General features: G+C 41.4%; 1 protein-coding gene across 7 annotated transcripts in view; it reads left to right on the top strand.

The window, feature by feature from the left end:
* VIT (vitrin) overlaps positions 1–15,841 on the top strand; it is a 114,258-nt gene that overhangs the window by 93,717 nt on the left and 4,700 nt on the right. For all 7 annotated transcript variants that reach the window (XM_081264814.1, XM_081264812.1, XM_081264811.1 and 4 more), the window contains 2 exons: positions 3,194–3,297; positions 13,849–14,075. In XM_081264814.1, the coding sequence (XP_081120940.1) occupies positions 3,194–3,297; positions 13,849–14,075 (331 nt within the window). The remainder of the gene's footprint in view (positions 1–3,193; positions 3,298–13,848; positions 14,076–15,841) is intronic.

The raw sequence follows: 15,841 nt of genomic DNA, 5'->3' as shown, positions 1-15,841 counted from the left end.
CTTCCTTCCTTTCCTCACTCCACTTGAGTGCAATGTTTTTTTGTTTTGTTTTGTTTTGTTTTGTTTTGCTTTTGCATTTTGGGGTTTTTCTTTCATGACTTTACTATTTAAAATGCCCCTCAAGCCGGACACAATGGCTCATGCCCTTCAAATGTAGTGTTGAAATGGCATCTAGCGTTGTGAGCGCAAGAAGGCTGTGCTGTGGCTTCCAGAGAAAATCACATTTTTTTAAAAAAAATGTGGCATTTATACACAATGGAGTATTACTCTGCATTAAAAAATGACAAAATTATAGAATTTGGAGGGAAATGGATGGCATTAGAGCAGATTATGCTAAGTGAAGCTAGCCAATCCCTAAAAAACAAATGCCAAATGTCTTCTTTGATATAAGGAGAGTAACTAAGAACAGAGTAGGGAAGAAGAGCATGAGAAGATGACTAACATTAAACAGGGATGAGAGGTGGGAGGGACAGGGAGAGAGAAGGGAAATTGCTTGGAAATGGAAGGAGACCCTTAGGGTTATACAAAATTACATACAAGAGGAAGTGAGGGGAAAGGGAAAAATAATACAAGGGGGAGAAATGAATTACAGTAGAGGGGGTAGAGAGAGAAGAGGGGAGGGGAGGGGAGGGGAGGGGGATAGTAGAGGATATGAAAGGCAGCAGAATACAACAGACATGAGTATGTCAATATGTAAATCAGTGGAAGTGTAACTGATGTGACTCTGCAATCTGTATACGGGGTAAAAATGGGAGTTCATAACCCACTTGAATCAAAGTGTGAAATATGATATATCAAGAACTATGTAATGTTTTGAACAACCAATAAAAAAAATATAAAAGAAAATCACAAAAGTTAGATGAGCTTCTCTCAGGCATGAGGCGTAGCGCCATTGCTTGTGAGCTCAGTGTTAATTGATAATTTGGTACATTCAGCAATAGGAGAGGAGATTTGCTGATTGGTATGTGAGTGTGCTTCAGAAAGTGCTTAAGTAACATCTACCGTGTGTGGCGAAGCTGTGGAAAAGATGGAAAAGAGACCAAACTCAGGAATTCATGAGTGACAACTGACTAAAAAGCGAATCACCAAACAAAGTCTAATGGACAGCACTGTTATGAGGCTGAAAGCCAAAGACATTTAGAGTCACATTATCCAAGGTCAAGAAAACTATTAAACCCTTCTCAGTTAATGTTGTATTATAAAAAAAATTAGATATCATTAATTTTTAAGAAATATTAACTTTCAGTATCTTCAAAGACAAACACATGTAAAATAGGTAATGTGATGATCTGTTGATGATACTGCTATGACCAGAGGTACACAGGAACGGATCCCTATGTTTCCTTTAGGGAACACGTCACTGTCCCCTACAAGCCAGTGCTTGTGGGGACTGAAAAACATGACCACAAGGAATAACAAGACTCGCTGAGTGTAATGATGCACGCCTGTAATCTCAGCCCCTCAGGAGGCTGAAGCAGGAGGATCGCAAGTTCAAAGCCAGCCTCAGTGGCAAAGCCCCCATAGGTGCCATCCCCAGTACCACGAAACAAAACAAAAACAAAGTGCCAAGACATTGTGTTATAGACCACAGGAAAGAGTGAGCAGTTCATTTTGGCATTTTGACTAGAATATAGGATATCCTAGAAAAGAAGAAGAGAGGAGAGAGAGAGAAAAACAGAGAGAGAGAGGATATCACCATAAATTAGAACCAAATCATGGAGGCTTTGAAAGCCAAAATAAGAAGCCAAACAATGAGAGTACATTAGTCTGGGTTTTGTTACTATAAAGAAATTGTTTGAGGACTGGGGTTGTGGCTCAGCTGTAGAGCATTCACCTAGCATGTGCAAGGTCTTGGGTTCGATCCTCAGCACCACATAAAAATAATTAAATAGAATAAAGGTATTGTGTCCAACTACAACTAAAAAATAAATATTAAAAAAGAGAAAGGTTTGAGCCTCCAGCCATCACTGGATTGCTTTATAAGAGTGTAAGTGTATGACTTCATCCTCAGATAAGGACACTTGATGCTCAGTTCAGAGGTCCAAAATTCCCCATTTCCTGATTGCTTGCTGTTTTTACTTGTTTTCATTTAATCCTCACCACGGGACTTAGTTTTCATCTGGTGGGGAGTTGCCCCAAGGCCCTACCTTGGTTGAACTTGTTTTAAATTTCCTGTCTTCCCTGAAAGTGGCTTCCTATCTCCCCACCCCAGCTTTACATCACCTGCCATTTGGATTAGCACAGCTTATGGAAATAACTCAGATCACCTTGAGATACCTAAGAAGATTAGAGGGCTGGGGATGTGGCTCAAGCGGTAGCGTGCTCGCCTGGCATGCGTGCGGCCCGGGTTCGATCCTCAGCACCACATACCAACAAAGATGTTGTGTCCGCCGAGAACTAAAAAAATAATAAATATTAAAAATTCTCTCTCTCACTCTCTCTCCTCTCTCACTCTCTCTTTAAAAAAAAAAAAAAGAAGATTAGAAAAGAGGGAAGAAGGAAGGGTGGGAAAGAAGCAGAGAATGTCTCCTCTCTCTTAGATCCTGGTGATTGGTTCCCTGGTGACTGCATTGTCTATCTGGATCCCCAAGAACTCAATAGGGATCCACTGTCAGCCACCTTGGGGTTCCCATTTGAAGCTGCTGCCCAAAGCAACTTCTCATTGATCTACTTCTGGGGATCTTGGAAAAGATACTTTGAAAGTCTCCTCCAGGGTTGGGAGTGTAGCTCAGTGGTAAAGCTCTTGCCTAGCATGCAGGAGGCCCTGAGTTCAATCCCCAGCACCATCAAAGTAAAAAACAAAACAAAAAAAAAAGTCTCCATGCCCCCACTTGAGGACTTAGTAACCTATAGCCCAAAATAGCCTCATAATATGCAGGTCTCCTTTCCAAAATTGTTAAGAATCCCAAGGTGGTGGTAGCAAAGCAGTAAACCAACCTCCGTCTGACTACACGGATTGCACACCATACAGTGGGTCACAGTTCTGAAATAGCCTGTCTCTCTCCATGCCCTGTGAAGGATCCCCGTCTCCTGTCTTCCCATCACTCTGCCCACAGTGGAACATTTTATGAACCACAGTTTAAGGCTTTGAAGCAGCTTCTCTTTGTATGTAAAAGAATTCACTGTTATTTCTACCTTTCTTGACAGTAATAACTTTTGAGCTAATTTTTATTTTTTTGTTCTACCTCTTCAGTGACAACCCTGCTACCCAGTTTAACCTCAAAACTCACATGAATTCTCGAGACCTGAAGACAGCTATTGAGAAAATTACCCAGAGAGGAGGGCTTTCTAATGTAGGTATGTGACCCCGCTTCAGATAATTCTATCTTGTTACCATGGTTCTCTTTCTACGTGGTTGTCTTCTAACATTCTATATTGAAGGAGGAAAAAAAAAAAAGAATCCATCAAGAAATGACTCAATGTAACATCTGTATCTTTTCTAAAGCATTATAATGAGTTCAGGTGGCAAGAATTGTCAAAACATATGTGTCATCTAGTTCCAGCTTGCTTGGTTCCTCGGGATGCCAACATTCTTCAGGACAAGCAGGACTGCTGTTGTGACTATTTCCTGGTTGGCCTCCAAGTTGCCAAGATTGAACATTAAATTCCACCACCAATTCCATCAGGAAGTAGCTCAGTGCTCCTTGTGAGTCTTGTTCCAATCAGCTACTGTTGCAGCAATGACTTTGCAAACAGAGTCTTGACCTCTGTTTCAAGATGAATCTTTTGTGATGTTTGAGCCTTTGGAGGGGGAACCAGAAGTTCAAGATCTAATCTTCATTAGAGCAGGTTCAGAAACTCTATTTTATCATTTCACCCAGAGGTGACGGGGCATTAGGAAACAACAGTTTCACATTTTCCCACTAACCATGCTCAGGCTGTCAAAGAACCCATGCCAATGTGTTATTAATGTATAAATGGTAGCTTGACTTTGGGGGACACAAGGGGGGATGATTATATGCTTCTCAGGGAACCTGTTCATACCATCAAAATCCAAAGGACTGGAGATGTGGGCCGCATTTGCTTGGCATGGAGAATCTACGTGCAGGGTGTAGAACTATCTTATCCTTGAGGGAGTTACAATAAATCTGATTAATTATTTCCTTCCCCCAACCCTCAGAGAACATTTTGTAGCCACCAAACATAAGAAAGAAGCAAATGCAGAGCCTGTCACTTTTGAACAATGTTAAATAAACACTGACCAAGCTGCTGCTCTCCATCCCCCAAATTCCAAAGCATCTTCATTACAAACATGATAAAGTTGATTTCTGACTTGTTCTCCACTTAATCCTCCCATTAGCAAAATTTTACTGGAGAAAAACTTCAGAAGACAACTAACTTCCCTGAGGAGATCAGAAAGGTGTTTGAACCTAATCAGTATACCTTTTTCAGTGTAGGACAGGTTTGAACTCTGCCTCTGGTTCAGGGTTTGGGTTCAGAGGACAGAATCCAACCAGCTGGTTCAGGTATAAAGTGATTTATTTCAGAGCATGAAACATTATGAGAATTATAGAAAGGACTGAAGAAGCAGACTTTGGAAGCTTCTTTTGGAAATGGGGCTTCCAAAGGAGGTGCTACCTCTTCCAAGATCTAGAAACAACTTTCTGAATTCGGCCACCACAGCCTCTTCAGGAACCTGCTTCAGCAGGAAGCCCACGATTAGAAACCTTCTTCTACAGCTGCCAACTCCAGAACCAAGTCCTCCCTGACCCATTCTTACCCACAGAAGGGCTATCCTGCACCCTCTCTCCTAACACTATCGAAGCTAGCAACCAACACAAACATGTCTGTCAATGGTGCTCCAAGAGAAGTCAAAAACTCTACAGATTCTGATCAGCAGAAACTGCTGAAAGGAAAGTACAGCCCCTGCCTGCTGTCATCTTCTAAATCTCATGTAAATGCATCAATTTGTGAAAGTAAAACAGAGATGAAAATCTAGATGCAAGAGAGTATGGACAATGTAGTTTTCAGACATCCAGCATCTGGTTTCAAGACCCACTACAAGCCCCGCACAGTGGAGCACGCCTGTAATCCAGCAGCTCTGGAGGCTGAGGCAGGAGGATTGCAAGTTCAAAGCCAGCCTCAGCAATTTAACAAAGCCCTAAGCAATTCGGTGAGAACCTGTCTCTAAATAAAATATTTTTTTAAATAAATGGCTCAGGATATGACTCAGTGGTTAAGGGCCCCTGAGTTCAATCCCTAGTACAAAGAAGAAGGAGAAGGAGAAGGAGAAGGAGAAGGAGAAGGAAAGAAAGAAAGAAAGAAAGAAAGAAAGAAAGAAAGAAAGAAAGAAAGAAAGAAAAGAAAAGAAAAGAAAAGAAAAGAAATCAACAACAACAACAATAAAAATCCACTGCAAGGTGGATGAAATGTGCATCAAGCACTGGTTCACTGTGGGCTCAACTAGACTCAAGATTAGGTGGGGTTGACCACTAGAACATGGCGGCGGGCGCAGAGAGATCACGTCTCTGACCTCTTCAGCTGTGCAGGCATAGGGAGTCGTAAACAACCTAAATCTGTTTGCTCAGGATCACTAGGCAATGCTGAGCTGATGTGGATCTGGGGCGAACAGTCTGGGCCTCTCAGAACACACACTGAGCCCAGATGGGCTGAATTCAAGCTCCCGTTCGCCTGCTTCCCGCAGACAAACAGCTGTGACTCAGCACTAATCCATCCGGCTGAAACAACTGGTCAGCCCTTCTCATCCTATGGAGGTAAATGCCTACCGAGCCTTCATAGGTAGTGGCCACAGGTTTGAAACAGGGCTTGGGAGAGACAGTAAGGACCCACCCGTTGCATTGATCGCCCAGCAAAGGGAAATGAACTGTCGCCATTTGCAAGAGATACCAGCATGGCAGAGAACTGACGTCATCAGACTGCGGCGGAGGAGATAACTTCATTGAAACCTGCGGCTACAGGTGTGTAATTCCCTAGCCTTCCCTCTCCACACATCGGGGAAACCTTAAGGGCCCCTCCCAGCTCTCCCATAAGGGCCCATCCCAGCTCTCCTGTGAGCACGATAGCCAGACCGAGGGAATCAGAGGTAGCTCGGGACCCGCGGCGCAGAACTACCGCTCCCACCAGTGCTGACAGCTGAGGTCTCTTGCACCAGCTACCGGGGGCATGGCTACCGGAGGGCAAGTAAAATTCGCTGAGGATTCTCAGCCCCAAGCTCTACAAACTTAGGGTCTGAGGGAATGGCAAACTGGAAGAGTGTGCCCAGTCGTTCATGAAAATAGGGCTCCCGGGAGCAGCATACCTGCCATGTAGCCAGTATTGTGGTGAGCAGCACCCTTGAGAGGGGCCTGGCTAGAGGAAAAGTGGGAAGTGACTAGACACAAGAGGAGGCCCTAGGCACTCAGGATTGGAGACTTGCCCAGTCTGGGAGGAGCTGCTGCACAGTGATTGGTTCCCGTGTATTGACAGGAGAAACTTGGCCTGGTGGGCACAGCACCACCTACTGGAAGAGAAGTTAATCAAACTCTAAGACTGCATTTATTAGTTTTTTTTTTCTTTTTTTCTTTTCTCTCTCTTTTTTTTTGATTTGGGTTTTTCTTTCATTTTCATTTTTTTTTCTTGTTTTTTTTAAATTTTGTTTACAATTTTTTTAATTTTTTTCTCTTCTAATTTTAATTTTAATTTTTTTTTATCATTTTTAAAATTTTTTTTCTTTTTTTATTTCCTATTTTTTTCTTCTTTTGTCTTTTCATTTCTTTTCAATTATCTTATCCCCCCTTCCTTGAATTCTACCTGCTTACTCTCATTCTCTTTAGTGACTTCTTCCCTACCTTTCTAATACCTTTCCTCCCAAGCATCTAATAAATTTATAGGAGTAAACAGTAACTCATCAGTCAAACAGAACAAGAAGTAACATGAGCAGCTTCAAAAGGCAAGGAAGAAAAGGAGTACAAACAATGCAGGACAGCCTAAATATTCAGGAGGACCTAGAGTCATCAGAAAAATGGTCATATAAAGAACTCAAGGAACACCTTAGACAGATGGAATGGAACCTTAAAGAGGATACGAGACAGCAAATTCAAGCAGCGAAAGAACACATTGAGAATGAATTACATAAACAGATAAAAGAAGAAGTTAAGCATCTTTATCAGGAGATAGAGATTATAAAAAATAATCAAACAATAATTCTAGAAATGAAGGAAACGATAAACCAAATTAAAAACTCAAATGAGAGTATCACTAACAGAGTGGAGCAAGTAGAAGCCAGAACGTCAGATAATGAAGACAAAATATATCATCTTGAAAAGAGTCTAGCCAACTCAGAAAGGCTGGTAAAAAATCACGAGAAAAACATCCAAGAGTTATGGGATAACATAAAAAAACCAAACTTACGAGTCATCGGGATAGAAGAAGGTACAGAGATTCAAACCAAGGGAATGAGTAACCTGCTGAATGAAATAATTACAGAAAACTTTCCAGAAATAAAAAAAGAAACAGATATACAAATTGAAGATGCATACAGGACACCGAGCACACAAAATCACAGTAGACCAACGCCAAGACACATTGTTATGAAGATATCCAATATACAGAACAAAGAGAAAATATTAAAAGCTACAAGAGAAAGGAGACAGATTACATTCAGGGGTAAACCAATAAGGTTAACAACGGATTTTTCATCACAGACACTGAAAGCAAGAAGGTCATGGAACAATGTATTTCAAACACTGAAAGACAATGGATGCCAACCAAGAATTCTGTATCCAGCAAAATTAAGCTTCAGGTATGACAACGAGATAAAAATCTTTCATGATAAACAAAAGTTAAAAGAATTTGCAGCCAGAAAACCAGCATTGCAAAGCATTTTGAGCAAAACACTACATGAGGAAGAAATGAAAAACAATAACCAAAACTATCAGTAGGAAGTGCCTCGGTAAAGACAGAGGGTGAGGGGAAAGATAATCATGGAGAAACAAACTAATTTTTTTTAAAAAAGGATAAATAATCAAACATGGACGGAAGTACAAACCACATATCAATAGTAACTCCGAATGTTAATGGCTTAAACTCTCCAATAAAGCGACATAGGCTGGTATCATGGATTAAAAAAACAAATCCAACAATATGCTGTCTCCAAGAGACACATCTGATTGGAAAAGACATACAAAGGCTGAAGGTGAAAGGATGGGAAAAAATATACCATGCACACGGTCCTCGTAAGCAAGCAGGGGTGGCCATCCTCATATCGAATAAAATCGACTTCAAGACTAAGTTAATCAAAAGGGATAAAGAAGGACATTATATACTGTTAAAAGGAACCATTCACCAACAAGACATAACAATTATCAATATTTATGCACCAAATAATGGTGCTGCGACATTCATAAAACAAAGTCTTCTCAAGTTCAAGAATCAAATAGACCAGAACACAATAATTATGGGTGACTTCAACACACCTCTCTCACCATTGGACAGATCCTCCAAACAAAAGTTGAATAAAGAAACTATAGAACTCAATACCACAATCAATAACCTAGACTTAACTGACATATATAGAATATATCAACCATCATCAAATGGATATACTTTTTTCTCAGCAGCACATGGATCCTTCTCAAAAATAGACCATATATTATGCCATAGGGCAACCCTCAGTAAATATAAAGGGGTGGAGATAATACCTTGCATTTTATCTGATCATAATGGAATGAAATTGGAAATCAATGATAAAAGAAGGAAGGAAAAATCCTACATCACATGGAAAATGAACAATATGTTACTGAATGATCAATGGGTTACAGAAGACATAAAGGAGGAAATCAAAAAATTCTTAGAGATAAATGAAAATACAGACACAACATATCGGAATCTATGGGACACAATGAAAGCAGTTTTAAGAGGAAAATTCATCGCCTGGTGGTCATTCCTCAAAAAAAGAAAAAACCAACAAATAAATGAGCTCACACTTCATCTCAAAGCCCTAGAAAAGGAAGAGCAAAACAACAGCAAATGTAGCAGAAGGCAAGAAATAATTAAAATCAGAGCGGAAATCAATGAAATTGAAACAAAAGAAACTATTGAAAAAATTAACAAAACTAAAAGTTGGTTCTTCGAAAAAATAAATAAGATCGACAGACCTTTAGCCATGCTAACGAAGAGAAGAGAGAGAACTCAAATTACTAACATACGGGATGAAAAAGGCAATATCACAACAGATGCTACAGAAATACAGAAGACAATTAGAAATTATTTTGAAAACCTATATTCCAATAAAATAGAAGATAGTGAAGACATCGATAAATTTCTTAAGTCATATGATGTGCCCAGACTGAGTCAGGAGGATACACACAATTTGAACAGACCAATATCAATGGATGAAATTGAAGAAGCCATCAAAAGACTACCAACCAAGAAAAGCCCAGGACCGGATGGGTATACAGCGGAGTTTTACAAAACCTTTAAAGAAGAATTAATACCAATACTTTTCAAGTTATTTCAGGAAATAGAAAAAGAGGGAGCTCTTCCAAATTCATTCTATGAGGCCAACATCACCCTGATTCCGAAACCAGACAAAGACACCTCAAAGAAAGAAAACTACAGACCAATATCTCTAATAAACCCAGATGCAAAAATCCTCAATAAAATTCTGGCGAATCGAATACAAAAACACATCAAAAAAATTGTGCACCATGATCAAGTAGGATTCATCCCTGGGGTGCAAGGATGGTTCAATATACGGAAATCAATAAATGTTATTCACCACATCAATAGACTTAAAGATAAGAACCATATGATCATCTCGATAGACACAGAGAAAGCATTCGACAAAGTACAGCATCCTTTATGTTCAAAACATTAGAAAAACTAGGGATAACAGGAACTTACCTTGACATTGTAAAAGCTATCTATGCTAAGCCTCAGGCTAGCATCATTCTGAATGGACAAAAGTTAAAGGCATTCCCTCTAAAATCTGGAACAAGACAGGGATGCCCTCTATCACCACTTCTATTCAATATAGTTCTCGAAACACTGGCCAGAGCAATTAGACAGACGAAAGAAATTAAAGGCATAAAAATAGGAAAAGAAGAACTTAAATTATCACTATTTGCAGGTGACATGATTCTATACCTAGAAGACCCAAAAGGGTCTACAAAGAAACTACTAGAACTAATAAATGAATTCAGCAACGTGGCAGGATATAAAATCAACACGCATAAATCAAAGGCATTTCTGTATATCAGCGACAAAACTTCTGAAACGGAAATGAGGAAAAACACTCCATTCACAATATCCTCAAAAAAAATAAAATACTTGGGAATCAACCTAACAAAAGAGGTGAAAGATTTATACAATGAAAACTACAGATCCCTAAAGAGAGAAGTAGAAGAAGATCTTAGAAGATGGAAAAATATACCCTGTTCATGGATAGGCAGAACTAACATTATCAAAATGGCGATATTACCAAAAGTTCTCTATGGGTTTAATGCAATGCCAATCAAAATCCCAACGGCATTTCTTGTAGAAATAGATAAAGCAATCATGAAATTCATATGGAAAAATAAAAGACCCAGAATAGCAAAAGCAATTCTAAGCAGGAAGTGTGAATCAGGCAGTATAGCGATACCAGATTTCAAACTATATTACAGAGCAATAGTGACAAAAACAGCATGGTACTGGTACCAAAACAGGCGGGTGGACCAATGGTATAGAATAGAGGACACAGAGACTAATCCACAAAGTTACAACAATCTTATATTTGATAAAGGGGCTAAAAGCATGCAATGGAGGAAGGATAGCATCTTCAACAAATGGTGTTGGGAAAACTGGAAATCCATATGCAACAAAATGAAACTGAATCCCTTTCTCTTGCCATGCACAAAAGTTAACTCAAAATGGATCAAGGAGCTTGATATCAAATCAGAGACTCTGCGTCTGATAGAAGAAAAAGTTGGCTCCAATCTACATATTGTGGGGTCGGGCTCCAAATTCCTTAATAGGACACCCATAGCACAAGAGTTAATAACAAGAATCAACAAATGGGACTTACTTAAACTAAAAAGTTTTTTCTCAGCAAGAGAAACAATAAGTGAGGTAAATAGGGAGCCTATATTCTGGGAACAAATTTTTACTCCTCACACTTCAGATAGAGCCCTGATATCCAGAGTATACAAAGAACTCAAAAAATTAGACAATAAGATAACAAATAACCCAATCAACAAATGGGCCAAGGACCTGAACAGACACTTCTCAGAGGAGGATATACAATCAATCAACAAGTACATGAAAAAATGCTCTCCATCTCTAGCAGTCAGAGAAATGCAAATCAAAACCACCCTAAGATACCATCTCACTCCAGTAAGATTGGCAGCCACTATGAAGTCAAACAACAACAAGTGCTGGCGAGGATGTGGAGAAAAGGGTACACTTGTACATTGCTGGTGGGACTGCAAATTGGTGCGGCCAATTTGGAAAGCAGTTTGGAGATTCCTGGGAAAGCTGGGAATGGAACCACCATTTGACCCTGCTATTGCCCTTCTCGGACTATTCCCTGAAGACCTTAAAAGAGCATGCTACAGGGATACTGCCACATCGATGTTCATAGCAGCACAATTCACAATAGCTAGACTGTGGAACCAACCCAGATGCCCTTCAATAGATGAATGGATAAAAAAAATGTGGCATCTATACACAATGGAGTACTATGCAGCAATAAAAAATGACAAAATCATAGAATTTGCAGGGAAATGGATGGCACTAGAGCAGATAATGCTTAGTGAAGCTAGCCAATCCCTAAAAAACAAATACCAAATGTCTTCTTTGATATAATGAGAGCAACTATGAACAGAGCAGGGAGGAAGAGCAGGAAGAAAAGATTAACATTAAACAGAGACGTGAGATGGGAGGGAAAGGGAGAGAAAAGGGAAATTGCATGGAAATGAAGGGAGACCCTCATTGTTATACAAAATCACATATAAGAGGTTGTGAGGGGGGGCTGGGGATGTGGCTCAAGCGGTAGCGCGCTCACCTGGCGTGCGTGTGGCCCGGGTTCGATCCTCAGCATCACATACCAACAAAGATGTTGTGTCTGCTGAGAACTAAAAAATAAATATTAAAAAAATTCTCTCTCTCTCTCCTCTCTCACTCTTAAAAAAAATAAAATAAAATAAAACTATTTCCTAGCTCTTAGCTCTGTCTCTTAATTCTTCTCTAAAAAAAAAAAAAGAGGTTGTGAGGGGAATGGGAAAATAAACAAGGAGAGAAATGAATTACAGTAGATGGGGTAGAGAGAGAAGATGGGAGGGGAGGGGAGGGGAGGGGGGATAGTAGAGGATAGGAAAGGTAGCAGAATACAACAGTTACTAATAGGGCATTATGTAAAAATGTGGATGTGTAACCGATGTGATTCTGCAATCTATATACGGGGTAAAAATGGGAGTTCATAACCCACTTGAATCAAATGTATGAAATATGATATGTCAAGAGCTATATAATGTTTTGAACAACTAATAATAAATAAAATAAAATAAAATTTAAAAAAAAAAAGATTAGGTGGGGTCAAAGTGATCTTTTGACTTCCTTATGGTACCTAATATTAAGCCAGAAAGGACTTCTGGGTGCTTTGGGACTTGATGGAAATTATCCCTTGGCCATGGAAGCAGTTTTCAGCAGCCAAAGTTTTCCCTTAGCAACCAGGTTCTGTGCAGATAGTTCACATGGGTTCGCTAAGACACTTCTCCAGGACTTTGTATGTAACCATTTGATGCTTTCATTTGACAGGTAATATTATACTGCCCAAACCAGAGAAGCATTGAGTGTAATAATATTCACCTAAAGAAGGTGGTTGTTAGCTGTTATCAGGGACTCATTTGAGAATCTCCAAAAAGAATACGTATGTCCTTGCTACCCAGATAGTACTCATACACAAGATCCTGTGTATAATTTCAGAGGATGCATGGGTATACACACACATCTCTCTCACACACACATACACATACACACTGGTTCCACACAACCCAGCAAGGGAGCCTTGTCATCCCAATTTGCCCAGGGGAACCTGGGCTTTTAGCACTGAGACTGGGAAATTGCTGGAAAAGTAGGATAGTTTGTCATTTAGTTGACTCTGAAAATGTTCTGAGACCCTGCACATGGGAGAAAGGCATCTCGAGGTTTCACAAAGCCCCATGATTGGTCCACTCAGCTGAAGCAGATCACTGGCCTGGAAGTCTAGACCCAGAGACCATGAGGGACCCCCCAGGGCCACACAGCCAGTGTTGGCACAGCCAGGGCTAGAACACAGTCTCTCAGTTCCTGGTGGGTATAGCTCTTCCCTGGACAGCCAGACTTGGGCCCCTGGCTTGGAACCGGAGGAAAGGCCGCTGACCACAGAATACAGCCCTGCAGGCCCAGCAGCTCCTGGAACACTGGGCTTGTCAGGCTTTAGGAAGCCCAGAGCAAGCTACTGTCACTCCAGTTCAACTCCTCCAATCCTGTGCTCTAGGACACAACGTGGGGCAGCTTAGAGACTTAGAGTGAGTCTAGTACCCAGGCAGATAAGAGGCCCTTTATTTTTATGAAAGTCTTTCCCTGCTACTTGCTGGTCCCTATAACTTTTTTCAAAGCAGGAAGCAATTAGAAATTAAAGGCTTAAAATGAAACTAAGGGAACGATGTGACGACTGCATGGCATTGTGAATGTGCCCCAGTGCCACTAAACTGTACACCCACAAATGCCGCTGAATTGTACACCTGAAAGTAAAGTGGTTCAAAAAATAGAACAGTCAAACTGGGAGGGAATGAGTGTACTTTTCTGGACCTCTTTGTGCTGTTGTGATCTGTTCCTGAATTTATCACTGGCATGATCCCTTCAAGCATGAGTCTCTTTTTCTTCCAGGCCGGGCCATCTCCTTTGTGACCAAGACCTTCTTTTCCAAAGCCAATGGAAACAGAGGTGGTGCTCCCAATGTGGCTGTAGTGATGGTGGATGGTTGGCCCACAGACAAAGTGGAGGAGGCTTCAAGGCTTGCAAGAGAATCCGGAATCAACATTTTCTTCATCACTGTGGAAGCTGCCGCGGAAAATGAGAAGCAGTATGTGATGGAGCCCAACTTTGCCAACAAGGTTTGTAATTTGCCAGAGACTCACCCACAGTCAAGCTCCCCTGTACTCTGACAAGCTGAAATTCCAGGAAGACTGTTTTCTTGGGCTTTCAAATGTGTGTGAAGCTCACATCTAGGTAGTAGTGTCTCCAATGAGGAAACCTCAAATTACCCTCTCAAAGAAAAGTCCCACACCCACCCCAAGGCCAGCAGCTTGGGAACAGAAGGCAGGAGCAGTGTCCCAGAGGTCTCATGTGGAGGCTCCTCCTTGCTCCTCCCACAGCATCAGGGACCTCGACCAGACAGCTTCATACAAACACATGAGCTTGTATACACACACACACACACACACACACACACACACATGTACTTTCACACAAACATGCTACAAATTAATCCATCTGATAAACAAGAGAAGGGAGGTGTTGCGGCATCTCAGGCAGGTCATGTTTCCAATGCTACTTCTGGGTTCTGCGGAAATGTCTGGCCAGAGATGAGGCAGGACACGTGGGATAGTAGGCCTCCCGTTCCCAGTCTACTACACCACCTTCGGTGTTTTCCCGTGGCTGTCTACATAAACCTTCCTTCAAAGGCAAAGATTCAACTGAAGGACAGAGAAGGAGAGAAGAAAGGAAGGAGGGAGGGAGGAACAGAGCCAGCCAGCTTGGACAGCTTGTCTTTGATTTTTTTTTATTTTATTTTTTCGTACTGGGGTACGAAAATAAAAAGATCTTTTCATTTATTTATTTACTTATTTTTATTTGAGACAGGATCTTGCTAAGTTGCAGAAGCTGACCTTGAACTTGGGATCCCTGCCTCAGTCTCCAGAGTTGCTGGGATCTCAGGCCTGTGCCACCACGCCTGGCAAAATCTTGTCCTTGATGCTCCTCCAACTTTATTATTATATGTTTTTGGAGCTAATAGGGCCAGACCTCCTGCAGCATAGCAGGCTGCTGACTTCTTCTTGCTCCATGAAATTCTCTTCCTTGACTTCCTGGCCCTGTGCAGCTGTTATTTAACTTGCTCTTTTCTTTTTTTTCCATTAGGTACCCTGAACATGGACCTTTTCAGGACTTAGACCCTGTTCCTCCATCTTCTCTCACAAGATTCTCTCCCTCCAGTCTCCCCAGGGCCACAGCTTCAGTCCTCATCTCTTGAATCTTCTCTGTCCAGATGAAAGACTCTGCCGGCACCCCCATACTAAGGATTGAGCCCTGGGGTGCTCTACTACTGAGCTACATCCCAGCCCTTTTTATTTTTAGACAGTCTCTTGCTGTTGCTCCTGCCTCAGCCTCCCAAGTCATTGTGATTATAGGCATGTGCCATCACACCTGGTGACCTTTCTCTTTTCAGAAGCCCTGTCAGAACCTGAAGTCCTACATGCAGCAAGCCAAGTTCATCATCATTTTTCCCACCCAAACTGTCTCCTTCTCAGGACTTTGCATGAACAGCCCCGTCCATCCCAGAATTCCTCATCAGCTCCCAAATTGCATCCCTCATCTCTCTGTTCTTTCTCTTGCCAGTGACATCTCCCCACTTCAAGTCAGTATTTAACATCTTGCCTGTCTTTCTCCTGGGTCTCCCTTGTAGAGATTTCACAGTGAAGGCCAACTCATGCTTATAAAGAGTTCTTCCAACTATGGGGCTTTTGCTCCAAATCCTTCACTGTCCCTCATTGTTCTTGAAGCCTTCTAAAGCATGGTCCCAACCCCACTTCCTGGCCTTGCTGCTGTGACACCACACAGGCCCTGTGCTCCAGCCAATGGCCACCTGTCCCTGGCCAGCACC

This window comes from Spermophilus citellus, assembly GCF_964194105.1.
Source record: "Spermophilus citellus genome assembly, chromosome: 13".
In the NCBI taxonomy this organism is placed as follows: domain Eukaryota; kingdom Metazoa; phylum Chordata; class Mammalia; order Rodentia; family Sciuridae; genus Spermophilus; species Spermophilus citellus.
Note: the sequence above shows the minus strand (reverse complement) of the source record. Positions and strands in the feature narration are given on the sequence as shown.